The sequence below is a fragment of the Coturnix japonica genome, chromosome 1, assembly GCF_054131305.1.
Source record: "Coturnix japonica strain WE chromosome 1, WE-NBRP24, whole genome shotgun sequence".
NCBI classification, from domain to species: Eukaryota; Metazoa; Chordata; class Aves; order Galliformes; family Phasianidae; genus Coturnix; species Coturnix japonica.
The window spans coordinates 131,331,389-131,348,765 of record NC_140663.1 but is presented as its reverse complement, the minus strand read 5'-3'; the positions used below and the strand labels follow the sequence as shown (position 1 = coordinate 131,348,765).

At 38.8% G+C, this 17,377-nt stretch overlaps 1 protein-coding gene across 6 annotated transcripts; it reads left to right on the top strand.

The window, feature by feature from the left end:
* The first annotated feature begins 3,037 nt into the window (after window positions 1-3,037).
* Window positions 3,038-17,291, top strand: BIVM (basic, immunoglobulin-like variable motif containing). Of its 6 annotated transcripts, none has more exons than XM_015851469.3 (11): window positions 3,038-3,076; window positions 3,758-4,353; window positions 5,760-5,886; window positions 6,730-6,825; window positions 6,918-7,022; window positions 8,519-8,613; window positions 9,891-10,023; window positions 12,433-12,492; window positions 13,398-13,481; window positions 14,645-14,741; window positions 15,794-17,291. In XM_015851469.3, exons 2-11 carry the CDS (start codon window positions 3,864-3,866, stop codon window positions 16,082-16,084), a joined length of 1,578 nt encoding a protein of 525 aa, XP_015706955.2. In that variant the 5' UTR covers window positions 3,038-3,076; window positions 3,758-3,863; the 3' UTR covers window positions 16,085-17,291. The 6 variants fall into 6 exon arrangements, with proteins under 6 accessions (XP_015706955.2, XP_015706954.2, XP_015706953.2 ...); XM_015851468.3 differs by having other exon boundaries at window positions 3,038-3,277; XM_015851467.3 differs by having other exon boundaries at window positions 3,038-3,345.
* The last annotated feature ends 86 nt before the right edge of the window (window positions 17,292-17,377 follow it).

Genomic DNA, 17,377 nt, shown 5'->3' with positions numbered 1-17,377 from the left:
TTTTCTTGTCTTAAGGCAAGCAATACAGAACACTGAACCTCATTATCAAAAGATGCCTTAAAGAAATCGTCAGGCTTAGTTTTTACCTCCTGCTGTTCCTGTTGGCATGACTTTTCAGGACTGCATTCCATCAGCAGTTACAGCCAATCTAAAACTGACGCAGGTTGCATTTTATGTCCGCAGCCATTTAGCTCCTCTCTCTTCCCTACTTTTACCTTCTTGACGTATTACCCCTCCCTCCCCCCCACCCCCGTGTCTTTCTCTCCTCCAGTTTTTCTTCCTCCATATAAATACAGGGAGTCTGTGTACAGATCTGGCACTATGTCTCAGCACCCAAACAAGCTGTAAAATAAATCACACAACCTAATTTTAGTTCTGGCTGGCAAAGCCGACACTGCTGCTATCCTAATGCCTGTAATTTGGCTCAGAGGAAAAATGTTTTGGAGGCAGAATTGTTTAACTGCTTCAAAAGCAGTTGGCCGACTGGGGCTCAACAGGCTTCCAGCTGGCAAGGACACGGGGGATGCTGTTCTCCAATAGAGGTACATTGCTTCTGGATGGAGTCACATAAAATCCTGAATTTGATATGGGTTTTGTTGCAAACTTGGGTCTGTCAGCAAAGATTATCAAGCTTCTGCCACTTTGTTCTAGTTAATCACTGAAAACTACCAATTGCCTCCATGGAGGTTTGATTTTTGGTTCAGTTATTTGCAGCATTGCTCACAGCAGCTACTGCTTGCGTTAGGGCTCTGTGGTCTGAGGGTGTTATACTGTAGTAGCACTGAATCTTGTCTCAGCAAAAAGCTGTAACTTATGATATTTCTGGTTTCTGTTGTTGTTCTTGTTTGTTTTTAATTATTCTAGTACATAGTAAGCCATGTAAGTGATCATTTAATGGCACAAATATCATTATTTTAACACAATTTTTAAATAGTTGTGGCACTGCCTCAAGTGCCTCCTTCCCTCCCTCCAAATTCACATCTTCCAAGACACTATATATTGAAAATAGAGTAACTGCCAAGAAGACCAGAGGTATCCTGGATTGCATGAAAAAGTGTGGCCAGCAGGTCAAGGGAGGTGATTCTTCCCCTCTACCCTGCCTTGGTGGATCCACATCTGGAGTCTGTGTCCAGTTCTGGGCTCCTCAGTGAAAGAAAGACAGGGAACTTCTGGAGGGAGTCCAGTGGAGGGCCACAAAGATGGTTAAGGGCCATAGGTATATCTCTCTTATGAGGAAAGGCCAAGAGACCTGGGACCATTCAGCCTGGAGAAGACTAAGAGGGGATCTTATTGTTGATAAATATCTGAAGTGCAGCAGTCAAGTGGACAGGGCTGGGCTCTTTTTAAGTGGTGTGCAGCAACACAACAAGGGGCAATGGGCAAAAACTGAAATATAGGAAGCTCCATAAGAATACAGGGAAAAACTTTACTGTGAGGATGACAGAGTACTGGGACAGGCTGCACAGAGAGGTGGTGGAGTCTCCTTCTCTGGAGATGATTCAAGCCCCACCTGGATGCTTTCTTGTATGACCTGCTGTAGGGAGCTGCTTTAGCATTGGGTTGGACTTAGAATCATAGAATCATAGAATCACCAAGGCTGGAAAAGACCTAAAAGATCATCTAGTCCAACCATTGACCAATTACTAATAGCTCCCACTAAACCATGTCCCCCAACACAAGATCCACTTGATGATCTCCCTATGTCCCTTCCACCCCTATGATTCAGTGATTATGTGAAATATTTCCAACACCTCCAGACACCACTTTCTGAAACAATCTTTTGTCCCTTTGTACAACCTTCTCAAGGCACTGCAGTTAAACTTGTGCTGTGGGAGGTAGTGGAGTCACCGACCATGGGAGTGTTCAAGAAACGTTTGGATGTGGTGTTGAGGAATATGATTTAGCCGGGAAGTATTGGTAATGGTTGGACTAGATGATCTTCTAGGTCTTTTCCAACCTTGATAATTCTGTGATTTTGTGCTGATCTCACTGCAGCCAGAGACAATTAGCAGGAGCTCAGAACAAAAGGACGTGCATGGATTTCTGCACCTGGTCCACAGCAGGAACCCGCGGCTGATTTATGCTCTTAACACTTTAAGATGGGAAGATTTAGCTGCTTTCACAGAATCGCAGAATCATAGGGGTTGGAAGGGACCTCTAGAGATCGAGTCCAACTCCCCTGCCAAAGCAGGCTCCCTACACCACATCACACAGGTAGGCGTCCAGGCGGGTCTTGAATATCTCCAGAGAAGGAGACTCCACCACCTCCCTGGGCAGCCTGTTCCAGTGCTCCGTCACCCTCACTGTAAAGTTCTTCCACACATTTGCGTGGAACTTCCTATGCTGTAGTTTCATCCCATTACCCCTAGTTCTGTCCCCATGTGCTACTGAAAAGAGACCAGCCTCACCACTAAGGCTCCCACACCTCAGGTATTTATAAACCTGAATCAAGTCCTCTCTCAACCTTCTTTTCTCACGGCTAAACAGACCCAGTTCCCTAAGTCTCTCCTCATAGGGGAGATCCACCATCTTTGTGACTCTCCGCTGGACTCTTTCCAAGAGATCCCTGTCTTTTTTGTACTGGGGAGTCCAAAACTGGACACAATATTCCAGATTAGGCCTCACCAGGGCAGGGTAGAGGGGGAGGATCACCTCCTTCGACCTGCTGGACACGCCCTTTTTAATACTTTTTAATCTTTGTAGGACTGAGACAGGCAGCACCAGGGCTTGCATGTTGCGCTTCAATCTGAAGATGGTGTAGGGCAGCAGGACACAAGGCCTCAACCCAAGCTCTGAGCTCAAACACAGACGAGCTGCCTCCACCGGACGAGACCATGAGGGCGCAGACCTGGGGGAGGGCGGAGGGACACCGGAGCACCGGAGTCGCCACTCTCCGGCCCCGAGGCGCTATGCCGCCCCGCCGGGAGACACGCGGGCAGTTCCTGCGTGCCAGCCACGTACCAGCCCGCAGCACCAGCACTGAGAACGAGCACTGAGCCGCTCCCCCAGCGTGATGCGGGAGATGGTGCTGCCCGGCGGTGGCAGCGCGACGAGGCGGGGGGCGGCGTGGGCGCAGGTGAGCTCTCGCCGTGCTTTCTCCCCCCCGCCCCGCGTCCCGTACTGCGTCTGTTTCCGGCGTGCTCACATCCCCGCTCTGCCGGCGGGCGCCGCGCTGGTAACAAGCCGGGGCTGCGCTGCTGCAACCGCGCGGCCTTTCCCCTCTTTGGCCCTCTGTCTGCAGTGCAGCAGGCCTGCCCGGCGAGCCCCGGCTATCGTGGTGAGTAGCTGTACAAGGAAAGCAGTGAACGGGCTGATTCTAGTGCTGACGATTTGCAATAAGCAGAGGTAATCGATATTGCGTTATTCTGTAAGCTTAAGCTTTGCTTGCCTCAGAACTATGCGGAATTCTTCTGAATTCAGCGACCTTATGTTTGTTTGTGATTTATCCAGTTGCTTGAATTGTTTTGTGTTACATCCATATGTGATATCGTGACCTTAAGGGAGGAGGAATGATCAGGCACAATTATGTGTGTATTTACTCATGATGTCATCATCATGGCATCACTATAGTGTGTGCAGTTGATGCTGCAGCAATGATAAATAAGCACGGTTTCTACAATTCTGGAGATGCTTAGGGGTAGTTATAGTGGGTGTTTTGGTGTCTCTTTAAAGGTATTTTGTGTTTGTTCGTGTTTGTGTTCAGAAATAAGCCTGGTGTTCATTTTTAAGTTGACTGGGACCTCTTGTTTTCTTTCAGGTAGCTCAGCTTGCGTTAACAATGGAGGCAGCCATGCAAACTATATGGTAATTAAAAATAAACAAAAACCATTCCTCGCAGTACAAGGCACTTCCAATATTATTCAATGCCTCACATCTCAGAAGATGAAAAGGAGAATGGTTCTGGAAACAATGGAAACACTGAAAAGAAACCTGGGAAAGAATCCTCAGAAGCTTCTCTTCGTGATCCTATAAAGTCGTACTGCATCTCAGATGCCTCCACTGTGTCTTTGGTGTCCAGGGGAGATGGACATTACCCATGGGGTTGTCCTGTGACTCATACACGAGAGAAATTTTATACCATTTGTTCAGACTATGCTTTTTTAAACAGAGTAACATCTATTTGTAAAAGCCCAAGTGCTTCAGTTAGTGGCTGCCTGTCAGGCAGTGCTGCCTTAAATGTTGGAAATAACACACCTAGTTTACTGGGCATTCAAGCTGGTGCTTCAGAAATAATCTACGGTGAAGATGCTAACTTGGAATCCTTGTCTGGCAGCCTTGGAAAGCTTCCGCTGGCGTGGGAAATTGACAAATCAGAATTCAACAGTGTGACTGTGAATCATAAAAACAAAGCAGGTGAGATGGTGGTTTGTGATGTTGTGGCAGAGAAGGGTTTGCTATTCAGAACTTGCTTGTGAAGGGGCACGGTTAAGACGTATTTCTTGAAGGAGTGCTATGGGAGAGCTTGTGTGTTTCAGACAACTTGCTCATCAGCAGGAGAGTGAGGTAGGAGGAGTGAAAGCCAAAACTAAGTGGTCCTCAAACAACAGTAGCATGTACTTAACTGTGTGTGATGGCTTTGGTGGCTCTTCATTTAGTAGAATCTAGTGAATTTTGCAGTGATTATTTTTACCTATTAAATACAGTTTTGTCACTTGAAGTGTTGCCAGGTACTTCAGAGATGTGTTTGGAATTTAAAGGTGTACTTTATTCAATACAGTAAGTCAACAATATTGTCAAAGTATCTAGGAGAGCAGTTTGTTTCTGTAACAAAGTTGTATACATTTTGATTCTCTGTATGTGTAGTGTTAAGGAGCCAGTTCAATTTCAGCTGGCTTTGCTGCCTCCTGTGTTCTTTCTCTCAGATTGCAGCTGTGAATCAAGCACCCATATCTGCATGGTTTTCTTTGTTATAATCCCTCTGCTTACCTACAGCTGCCTGTAGCTTTTTTTCTTCTTATTCTGTTGGCTAGCTGGTCAATTATCTGTGCTATCCACCTCTTTGTGAAACCAACTTAGCAAAATTTGAGCATTTTTAGTGAATTTATGTTATATTTTAATGTGTACAAGTAGTGTCATTGAGTAAAAATAAGAAGCAGTTATTATGTCTTACAGGATGACAAATTTAGCCAAAATAAGTAGTGTGTTTTATTTGGATATGGTGGTTTCAGAGTAGGTTAAATACTTCAACTATTTTTTTTGCTGTTCCACTACCTTAGTGGCTTAAAGAGGATGTATTATTCTCTCTGACTTTGCCTGTAAGCTTTCATCAGAAAGAACAGCTGGTTACAGATTGGCTGTGAAAAGCAAGTGTTTAATTATATTTTCCCGTACTTTTAATGTTATGTGATGGGAAGTTTGTGTTAGGCTGCTTGTTAATCTGGCAACATATTTCCAGCTTTCAGAGAATGTATTTCTGGGACAGCTGATGTAACTCATCAGATAGTAATCCGATTGACTGCTTTCTCAGATTAGTTGAGCAGATCATATTTAATTCTCTTAAAAAAAACAAACAAACAAACAACAAAAAAGTTTCTTATAGAGCAGATGGGTTCTTCAGTATTTACAGACCTTGTAAATACCTTCAGTATTTACAAAGTCTTGATTGGTTATTTGATCCTTCATCAAAGCGTTTGGTTCCAGTTTGCACTTACACAGCTAGCATCTGTTGTTTGATGTTCATGCTATTTCTATCAGTGCTTCAGGAATGAGGTGTAAGAGGTAAGCAAGGTATTAATTTGTTTCTGAAATCTTCTTCACAGGGAACATGAAGAAACAAGTGGCAAAGAAAAAGTCCTCCGACAAAAAAAGCAAACAGCACAAGGAGTGTCCTCAGCTCTCTGCTCTCGAAGATGTGAAGGAGAGGAAAGTGTTGGACCTCCGACGATGGTAGTATTTATGACATGTATTTAATATTATCCCTATGCAGTTTGTTGGTTAACACTGTTGCTTATTATCTAAAACTTGATAGTATCTTGATTGTATTTTACGAGAAACACTGTATGGACCGTGTGTGTTAAGTGTACATACTCTAAATCTTATATTTTCTAAATGAAGGAGAGAACAGGAGCTTCACATCTGCAGAAATCCTAAAACCTTTTCTTATTTTTATAAATAACCTGTTGTTTTAATATGGAATCAATTTATGTGGAAGTTAAGCGCTTAAAGCAAGGCAAGTTCACTGGTGTGGTAAGGCAAAAACTGTCTTCAAGTATAGTACTGATATATCTTACTCCTGATTTTTCTTTTAAGTTTGAAATACCACGTAAAATCTGTCAATTCTATACAGTCTTCATATATTGTATGTACATAACTAATTTATTGAGTTCATCTGGTTCTTAGCGTATGTCTAATATTTCAGGGAGTTGGAGAATCTGCAACCCAGAATGTCAAGTAAATAGTTGGAAATGCAGTTTACTACAAATTCATATCTTTAGAAAACATTTGTATAGAACCCATGGTAGAACTTCTATAAGGCTGTTAGAAATTTAGCTGCTTTCTATGAGATAGGGTAGTAATATCTGACAAACATTAATAAAGTTATTAGTATTTTTGCTTTTTTTTTCCCCTTTTTTTGGGGGAAGGATGTGCTCTTCTATACAAGTGAAGTAAAACATCTTGTATAGCCTGGTCCCTCTGTGGCTCGGCACAAAGCAAAGAAGTTCATGTTGCTCATATGTGTAACTGGATCGAGAATGCTTACTGATGCATTTGTTGTTGCTGTTGATTTAGGTATTGTATTAGCCGACCTCAGTACAAGACTTCTTGTGGAATTTCTTCATTAGTGTCTTGCTGGAATTTCTTGTATAGTACTCTGGGAGCTGGCAGGTGAGTCATACATGGATACCCATTTGCCTCTAGAGAATCTAAAATGTGGTGTCAATTTCTTTATCAAATAAAACTTTTTATTTTTTTTCCAGTTTACCACCTATTACTCAAGAAGAAGCTTTGCATATATTAGGTTTTCAACCCCCATTTGAGGAGATTAGATTTGGTCCTTTCACTGGAAATACAACTTTAATGAGGTATGCTGAGTTCTATTGACGCAGCCAAATAGTTATTACCTGGAAAATTAATGTGATGTAAATTAAATCATAAAACATCTAAAGATACAGCACTGATTCATTTATTAAATAAGGAGAGAAGTTGTGGCTGGCATGTGTTAGGTCTTAGAGCAGCAGAGCATATGTGGGTGCTCTGAGAATGTCTGAAGAGTTTTTATGCTATCTGTTATATGTGATGTGATGTTATATAGATCATGAAAACATGAATTAAAATGTTCAATTTTTTTTTTTTTTTTTTAAATTCAGTTTGATTAATGGATACACTTCACTGAATATAATTCCCTGGTTAGGAAATTTATTGACTCTCATTTTCCTGTTTTTGAAAATGCTTATTAAGTTCTTAGTGGTACCATTAAAACAGCCTGAAATGACACTTGTAATAGTAGCTTACTAAACTTTACTAAAAAGTAAAACTGAGAGTTGAAAATGAGGCATTTGTTTCATTGCTGCAACAGAACTCTTCAGGATGAGTCTGAGGGGGAAAGATGGGGCTGGAGTCACAGAAGCCCTGGACCTTTTAAGTTCTCTTCTTTCTGCTCTGCTCCTTTCTGATCTTGAGAAGTAAGGTCTAAAACCCATGCCCTTTCTTTGTTGTACAAAACTCATAAAAAACTTGTAGAATTAAATAAGGCAGTGAGATTTGAATGTCTTGAAAAGGCCTTGGTGTGTTACCCACACACCAAAGACTGAAAAGCTTTAGTGTGAGATTGAAATACTTTGCAGTTCTCTTAATAGCTTTGTGAATCATGTTTCATCTAGTTGATATTCCTTAAAGGCAGTATGTATGATTTGTCACAGAATGTGGGTGCTGGATTTGAAAATGTGGCAGCAGTCTGTTCTTAAATAGTGGCATGCTGTCTAGATCATTGAAGTGTAATGAGAACTTCCTTCTCTGCCTGAGAAGACTGAGACCCAGGTGTTTTTGTGTTTTTTTTTTTTTAATTATCCCTTAGGAATATGTCAACTCTAAGAGAATAAGCTTATAGGATATTCTGCCACTTTATGTTAACATGAAGTATGTGATGGAAGCCCAGTGTGATATGCAGAAAGTCCTACTGAAGTCTCTTGCCTTCTAATGTTTTAAAAGATTCCCACTGTGTACCTTACAAATCATGGCTGGAACTTGGCAAGTCAGAACTTAGGTCTTTCTGAAGGCTGAATAACTGGAAATTAGATGTGACTGGGCTGAACAGAATAGGGCCAACATTTCTAAATCCAACACTTTGCTAATTATGGGTCAATAAAAAGTCTGAAAAAGCAAAGGAAAAAGCTTTGAGTATTTACCTTCCTAGAATGATTTGTGATGTGGCAATGTACAGTCCATATACTAGTGTTATGGGTACTTAGTAGCACACTGTAACTTCTTTTCTAAACTGTCAAGCAGGGAGAACTGAGAAAAAAGAAAACTGCATTTAATAACTCTTGAGTTACTACGGTCTTTAAACGTCTTGTTTCAGATGGTTTAGGCAAATAAACGATCACTTCCATATCAAGGGGTGCTCATATGTTCTGTATAAACCTCATGGAAAGAATAAGACAGCTGGAGAAACTGGTAAGTAGCTAATCCTAAAGCATTCACCTTACAATTTACATCAGTTGAAAAAAAAAATCTGTAATGTACAGCATTTGGCAGGGCAAATTATTAAGTATTGCTTCTGTTTCTATCAGTCTATCAAATAGCTCCTAATGGCCTGATTTTTCTGATTTTTTTTATCTATTTATTTATTTTTTCTTGTATTTTGTGAACGATTTCCTTTGAAATTTTAAAAGAATACCAAGATATCCTGTGCTATAGAATTTTAAGGTAGCCTGATTTCCTGGAAGAGGCATTTGCTGTAATACTGGTGAAGCAACAATTTTTATTTATTTCAACATTTTGGAAGCCTCTGTATAAAAATTCAGAATATACAGTATTGAAGTATATTAAATTAAGTGTTTTGTACTTCTAAAAATAATTTTCTGAAGTTGTTGTGCTCACTCATAGTGGTTGTGTACCATGATAATGATAGGGCAAGGGGAGAATAGTTTTAAACTAAGACAGGGCAGGTTTAGGTTAGATATTAGGAGGAGGTTTTTCACACAGAGGGTGGTGACGCACTGGAACAGGTTGCCCAAGGAGGCTGTGGATGCCCCATCCCTGGAGGCATTCAAGGCCAGGCTGGATGTGGCTCTGGGCAGCCTGGTCTAGTAGGTGACAGCCCTGTCCATGGCAGGAGGGTTGAAACTACATGGTCTTTGAGGTCCTTTTAAACCCAGACTATTCTAGGATTCTGTGATTTATTGTGCCTGCCTTTAGCTAAAGTATCCCTCTGAATGTGATATGGTTATTTTCAACAAGGTGCTGGAACTGCATTTTCATGCATGATTTTAAATGTGCAATCCACAGAGGAGCTATGCTTCTATGTACAATTTATTAGCATTTGGTTTATTGAGGGTATTTAATTTCTAAATGTAGGGGTAGATTAATCAGGTCCTGGGCAACTTGATGTAGCTGCGGTTATCCCTGTTCAGTGCAGGGGAGTTGAGATGCTTCTTTTTGTATGAAAAAGTATTTTTAATATGATTTTGATGTATTTGCATACTTTATATTCCATTTCCTTAGCACAGTCTGTGGAAGGTGTTAACTTTTTGGTACCAGAACTGAAATAAAACACTAGGTTAAAAGTTTTCAATCAACACTATTTTGCATGTCCCTGTCCGAGCATGTACTCTCAACTGTAAAAACAAAAGCAATGTAACTATTTTAAAGTAGGAAGTACAACTTCGTTGTTGAATGTGTTACACAGGATCCAAAGCGCTCTGAGCTGTAACATCAACTTTCTTTTGTAGCTGTGGGGGCCCTTGCAAAGCTAACACGTGGACTGAAAGATGAATCAATGGCCTACATCTACCATTGCCAAAACCATTATTTTTGTCCAATTGGATTTGAAGCAACCCCAGTAAAAGCTAGTAAAGCATATAGGTAAGATTGGATGCTTACACTTATTTTAGTGGAGAAATGTACTGAAAAACTTAGTGCAAGTTGATAATGTTTGTCTCCCTAAATAATGTTTCAGTGTATGTTGTGAAAGCATTTATGTATGAACTAGTATAACACTGTGTATTTTTAAATAGTTAAGTTTAAAAAAGCCAAAAACAACTGAACAAGCTAGACTGAAAGAATTTAGACAGAAAACCATCAGTGGTATTTAGAAGTCTTTTAAAGATGTGTGTTTATAAAGGGTATTTATTTACAGGTAGCTAGTCTGAAAAATAAAACCATTTAGACTTAAAAAAAATTTAAAAAGCAAAGTGCAAGTGCTTGTGTGACTTAGGGACTAGAAGTAAAAAGCTTTACAGTGGTACTAATCCAGTGTGGAGTAGACGTGGTGAAATTTGCAAATGCTGAAACAACTATTTGTTTATGGTGAGAACAGGGGATCTTGTAGTACTGTAGTGTTGTGCTTACATATGTTTGCAGTGTTGACTAAGAACGATGACAAAAATGGAGTGTAAGGCTTAGAAAAATAAGTAGAGCTACTTGAATAATTTGTTATCTAGAATCTTGAGGGATGGTGAGAAGCTTGAAGAGATTTCTGGGCTGTCATAGTATGTTTGGCTTTTATAAATGACTGTTATAATGATGAAACACTTTTCGAAGACCAGGGGAAATCTAATATGACAGTTGTTTTAGAATAAAAATATGATTTTAATTTCAGATTTGTCAGTAATTTGACATTACTTGGGATAAAATAGTGGAACAGTCAGCATGAGTTTCAGTTAAATATAGGTTTAAAAGGAAGATGATGGCATTGATATTCATAGCTATGTTAGGTTCAAATCTACATAAAACCACAAATTTCCTCAAGATTGACATTTTCCAGCCTTGGCAAACTTCATCTGAGACTTTGTGATGTTATTAACTTGTTACTGTATGTGATATACTGTGAGTAGTTTTTCTTCTTTGTGCATCATTCAGATAATCGTACTCAAATTGCTTTTCCTGTCTCAAGTGGTTGTGACCAATATGTGTCAGAGGTTTCTATTGCACTTTCTCAAGGTTCATCTGCTGGTCAGTGTTTAGTAGCGGTATCAGTGACTGTAAGAAAACAATCTCTGATAAAATTGGCAGATTCTAATAATAGGAAATATGAAGTAATTAAGAGTGTCAGTCATTGGTGTGAGGCGAGTGTCAGTCTTGCACTTTGCTTACCAGCCAATCTGTGTTTGGCTGTGTAGAAATATGTAGTATCACATCAAGAAGTGAAGAAATGTTAGCTCTGATTCTAGAATTTAGAGCGGTTATTGTATGGATGGCTCATATTCATCTGGATATCAACTAACACCCCCAGGTCCATTTCTTCCACACAGCCTTCCAGCCACTCTGCCCCTAGCCAATAGCATTGCATGGGGTTGTTGTGATCAAAGTGCAGTACCCAGCTTATGGTCACATTGAAGCTCATACAATTGACCTCAGCCTGTTGATCCTGCCTTTCTAGATTCCTCTGTAGGGCCTTCCTACTCTCAGGTAGATCAACAGATCCTCCCAACTTGCTGTCATTTGCAAGCTTATTGAGAGTGCATTCGATTCCTTCATCAGTATGTGGACAAAAGAAGATATAAAGTGGTCAGTGGGTTTTTTTTTTTCCATACCTTTTTTTAAAATTTTTTAATTTTTTTTTAAATTGAGGTTTCATTCACTGACATGCTACGTGAGAAAGGTGTGAAAAATATGGCCTAGTTAGAAGTTCAGCATATTAATCTACTTAAGATTACAGTTAATGACTTGCTTGCTCCATCACTTACAGACATTATGCACTAGAAGAGCAAAGGAGTTAAAGTGATAAATAAAACATGCAAGTTAGATTGGAAGTGCAGTTAAAAAAAGTAGTGTGATCCAATGTGTGGACATTTCTGAAGCCTTATAAATCAAGTTTGAATTTATATTGCTTAGTAGTGAACAAAAGTAATGATTATAGTACTTCACCCATTTTTGAAATGGATTCTCATTCACTGCTATTGTTTTTAAATCAATGTTGGATTTCTTTTTCTTAACAACAGATCTCTCCTAAAGATGTAATATGGAGTAATGAGGAGCTTTTACAGCCTTATTTTAGGCTGGGGTTCAAAACACGGAACCGTCCTGTTTTCTTTGTATCTTCTAACATCTTGCTTTGAAAAATCATGTTATTATGCTAGAGGTGCTGTCATTAGATTATGTAGTAATTCTTGTATTTTGTTGTAGTTGTTTTTCATTCTAGTTATAAGAAAAGTTTTCCATCAACTATAATTTTAAGGAACATTTAAGCTTCAAATGAAATGGGTAGATAGGCTGCTAGATTGAGCTTAGTAGACAGTTCTTAGGTCAACCATAGACTTCCTATGATCTTAGGTTGCTGGATTTGGACTCGGGGGTTCCCAGTTCAACCACAGACATCCATTGTGATTTTAGGTAAGTCCATCTATCCTGTGTCTCAGTTTCTCAGGTGTGAGATGATGCCGTACATTGTTACTTTATGGGGAACATTAGGAATAAGTAAGCAAATGGTTGCAAGCAGCAAGGCCATATACTGTTTATTACCTAGGCAGGAAAAATCTCAGGTTTAGTTACTGTTGAAACTGAAGTAGCTTTTCATTGTATAATTAGCCACAGGAAGTTACAGGGCTGTGTATCCCATCAATCTGCCATAATATCTCTGTGCAAGTTTTCCCTGAAACAGTTATGTTGAACTGAAACAGGCCTTGAATTTCTTGGAAGTTGCTAGCAAATATGAGTTCATATCAGCTGACGGGTTGGTTTGTTTTGTTTCTATGCGTTAGGTGTTTAGGAGGAAGTGATTGAAGATAAGAGTTACTTTCCTATATGTTACCCTACTTCTTTTAGTAATAACTGTTAGGTGGCCTGTAGTTTAAAAATAGTGGAAGGAGCTCATTGATGGCTCTGTTAAAAGTCAGAACTGAGGAGTAAAGTGTTTGTTTCCCTCTCACGTGGCTTTTCACAACTCTTATTTGTGTTCTTATAGGTATGTTTATGTTTAGATCTTACACTAGATCACCTTTCAATTGAGTGATACTATTTTTGAAGATCTGTCTTTTCTCTGAATAATAAGCAGTAGTACTTCTATCTTGTTCCTATGACTTGTGAAACTAAAAGCTTCCCTGTAAGCAATTGTAAATACTATACCATGGGAACTGGTTTTTAGTTTGGCTGAGAAAACAATTGTAAAGTTAGAAAATCCTTTAGAAACAAATAAGATACGTATAACATCTCTCTATAAATATATAGAGAGATTTTAATCTTTTTTCTTTTTAGTATGCACAGTAAGTCTTACTAACATTATATCTTCTATTGAACAGAGGTCGTGTTTTGCAGCAAGAAGTAGAATATTGGATCTTAATTGGAGAGCCGAGCAGAAAACATCCAACGATACACTGTAAAAGGTTTGTTACTTCGTAAGAATTCTTAAATTAGGCATTTTTAAAAAGCAAGCAATATATATTTGTATACCTCTCCGAAGGGCCACTAACAGACTTACTACTTCTATGGAATGAATATACTGTAGCTTTAAGAGAAGCAGGTGCTTTAATGAGAAACTTCATATTGACTTTGGGACTAGCTCTGCAATTTTAGATGTGGCAGGACACATGAAAGCCAAAGCCTGTTTCTCTTAGATGTGTCAGATTATATTAGTCAGGCAGCGAAAACGTGTATTGTGCCTGTAATCCTATCAGTTGTGACTTATAGGCTGTGTGAACCTTGAATGAGCACTGGGTATCTCAAGATCTAGCTTAGATGTATGTACAGCCTGTAATCTGCAGCACCATTAGTTTATATGTGCATAAAAACAATATATTCGTGATGAGGTCTGATTCATAAGAAGTTGGTGAGTAATTTAGACACACAGACTAGGACAGCTAGAAAGTACTGTATTGAAGTTTCATTGATTTTAATTTATCATTGCAAATGTAACTGTTAAACAATTTTCTCAGCTATATTTGATGTTCTATGTGTAAAATACAGAAATATTTATTTGCACTGGTCTGGAAGGAGCTGTGGAACCTTGAAGAGCTGAGTAGATGGGGAATGATTGAACTTATAGTTTATTAGTTTATTAGAGGTTTATTATTACTTATAGTTTATAGTTTATTAGAGGTGAGACTTACACAGGACGGAAGAGTGAGTTATGGGTAAAACTGTCTAGTAATGACATTTAGTGGATAAGGAAAACAAGGATTTGATTGAAATGCTATACAACAGCAAAAGATATAATACAGTAAAAGGAACTTTTCTCTTTGCCTAAAGCACATTTAGCTTCTTCCTTTCACAAGTTGGTGAATTAGCAAGCAAAACAACAAGTGACTTGTGATGCAGTTATTCATTTTGGAAGCTGTTAACTAAGAGCAGCACAACAGTATCTGAATGCTTTGATTTAAGAAGTTAAGTTTCTATATCTAACTTGATGTGTCCAATACAGCGGCATTTATATTTTTACACATTTATTTATCTTTAAATTCCTGTTAAGAATGTTTAAAACCTCAGATTTATATTCTCCTGTACGTATGGTAGGTGCATGGTTTCGAGGCTTCAAATTCTTATTTCATAGGTGGGCAGATATTGTCACTGACCTAAACACCCAAAATCCAGAGTATCTAGATATTCGACACCTAGAGAGAGGCCTGCAGCATCGGAAAACAAAGAAGGTAAGTGCTATTTAGAAGGAAGAAAATTTGTGATAGATTTTGGCAAACCTATTCATACTTAAGCAGTTAAAAACTTTTAATGTACTGTGTACTTGCATGCAGTCATGAATGGTTTACTTGAAGAACAAGACATAATTTAATAGCATCCTTGCATATAGGCCGTCTCTCTATACCATATATTTGGTCAAAATATTTAACCTTGTTGGCTTATATGCAGCTGCAGAAAGTATGGAAGTATTCTACAGATAAACTGTAGACTGATCCCCTGAATCCTCTTAATGCTACTTGTAGTCTGGAAAGAAAATACAGTAGAGTATCAGACAGGAGAATGCATGTGCATCTGTTCTGTGAACTTTATATATAGTTATATATTATTCATGTAACATTATAACTATGTATTACTGTATTTCTTTCCTGTAGATAGGGTTCTGTTGTATGGGGGAGGGGCTCTATTTTTAATTTTCAGATTGGAAGTCTGAAATAATATGCTGGAGAGATTATTTGAAATGTGGAGATCCTATGGAAGATGGTGTCAGCATGATGACAGAAGACCAGAACAGACAATTTGTGTGCAGATGACTGGAGAGTAAAAAGACTAGCAGAACATAGGTTAGAGTAGCAATAGATTGTACTAAACCATGACGAGTAAAATGGGTAATTTAAAAAGATGAGAAGGAAGACAGATGAATCATAGACTGACCAAGGTTGGAAGAGACCTCCAAGATCATCTAGTCCAACTGTCTACCTACCACCAATATTTTGGCACTGAAACATGTCCCTCAGTAGAACATCTAAATATTTCTTGAGCACCTCCAGGGATGGTGACTCAGCTGCCTGTTCCAGCACCTCTGGGGAAATTATCAGAATTTATTTGTTTGTGGATATGGTTTGTTTGGTGCTGTAGGTGTTGGTTTGTTTGGTGCTGGTGGTTAGTTTTGTTTCGTTTTGTTAAAGGATTCTGTTACCTGGAAAGATCTTTATTTCAAATATCTACTTAAGCACAAAAAGTCCATCTGTAATTTATAACAAAGAACTTTCTAAAATTCTATTAGGTTGGAGGAAATCTTCATTGCATCATCGCCTTCCAGAGACTTAACTGGCAAAGATTTGGTCCTTGGAATATTCCATTTGGAAGTGTCAGACAGGATAAACAATCCCAAACACAAGGACAAGGTATTGCCAAATCTGAGAGTGAAGACAATATTTCTAAAAAACAACATGGACGACTGGGACGATCTTTCAGTGCTGGTTTCCACCAAGAATCTACGTGGAAAAAATCAAGTCTTCGTGAGAGGAGGAACAGCGGGTATCAGAGCTATAATGATTATGATGGAGATGATTAGAATTAACTTTAGGTAATAGAATTTATATATCAAAGTTAGTTTTAATCAACACAGAGTAGGGGTTTATTAATCCTAGGATACATATGAATAGAAAATATGGCATAAATACAGCTTTGTAATCTTTAAATCAATTATGAGTTACATGGTTGCAGTGGATGACATCTGATACATGAACTGACAGATAAGCACAGATTATTGTACTTTTGTAATCAAAAGCAGATATGACAGTTAAATCAATCACTTATTTTGAAATGACAATACTATATCCTGATCTGTGAGAATAAAAGAGCAGATTGAAGTTAGCCAATGTAATAAACAGATTTCATTGAAAATACTTGATACTCAGAAGCATGAAAATGTATTATATGACTTTATAAAAAGGGTTATACTGCATATGGTATAAGGGTAAAAGTAAACATTTGCCTTCCTTTTTAGCACTCCATTTTGTTAAGGCTGCTGATATCCAGTGAGAAGAAAGAAATTGCATAAGTTAGAAAACCTTGTCAGATTAACAAAATGAATGTATATTCTCAATCTCGTTGTCAGTAGAATTCTGTGAGTCAGATAATCCTGTTTTGTAGGTAGATCCCAGTTACTTTTCCCATAGCGAGATACCTGTTTTAGGCTGAGAAGAATTGGTGGTTACAAGGAAGGTTTGAAGATGGACTTTTACTGCTCTGTGGATACAGTAGCAGGTTTTCTATCATGTGAGCTCTGGTGAGCAGTGACTGCATAACACAGAGCCCTGAAAATCAATTTTATCAAGCTGCATTTAACCTGAGCCCAACGATTTGGCTGATCAGAGAGTTCTGCTGCCAATTCTTTTCCTTGTTCAGTCTTAAAACTCCTGTTGTTTTTGTGCTGCTCTCTTAATTCTGTATAAAGGAGATGCAAGTGCCGAGAACTGCTGGCAGCCCTTATGATATACCTCTATGCCAGCAAACGACCCAAGTCTTTTCAGGTGTCCCACGTGCGGTCTTTTGTTTCGTTTTGTTTGTTTTTCTTTCTCGTTTATTCAGTTGTTTGCCCCAAATGCATCTCGACGTTTGTAACTTTGTGTGCAAACTTGCTCCAAGGCTGTTTTATTTTTTACATAAAATGCAACGTTTTTTGTAGGTCGATGCTATTGTTAACCAAATAATAATAATAATAATAAATGGGAGGGAGACTTTCAGACTTCTGTTCATTCAATAAAATTTGTTTTTTATTTTGTCTGGTTTCTTTTTGTCTCGGGAAGAAACGTGTATGGGGGCGGGGACACCGCTGCCATCATGGCGTCTGCTCCACCCCCTC

What these genes read in the sequence shown, in the direction of transcription:
- BIVM (XM_015851469.3), top strand. Translation starts at nt 3,864, where the DNA reads ATGCCTCACATCTCAGAAGATGAAAAGGAGAATGGTTCTGGAAACAAT. An exon ending in CCAACGATACACTGTAAAAG is followed by an intron (nt 13,482 to 14,644) that starts GTTTGTTACTTC and finishes CTTATTTCATAG; the next exon opens with GTGGGCAGATATTGTCACTG. An exon ending in AGCATCGGAAAACAAAGAAG is followed by an intron (nt 14,742 to 15,793) that starts GTAAGTGCTATT and finishes AAATTCTATTAG; the next exon opens with GTTGGAGGAAATCTTCATTG.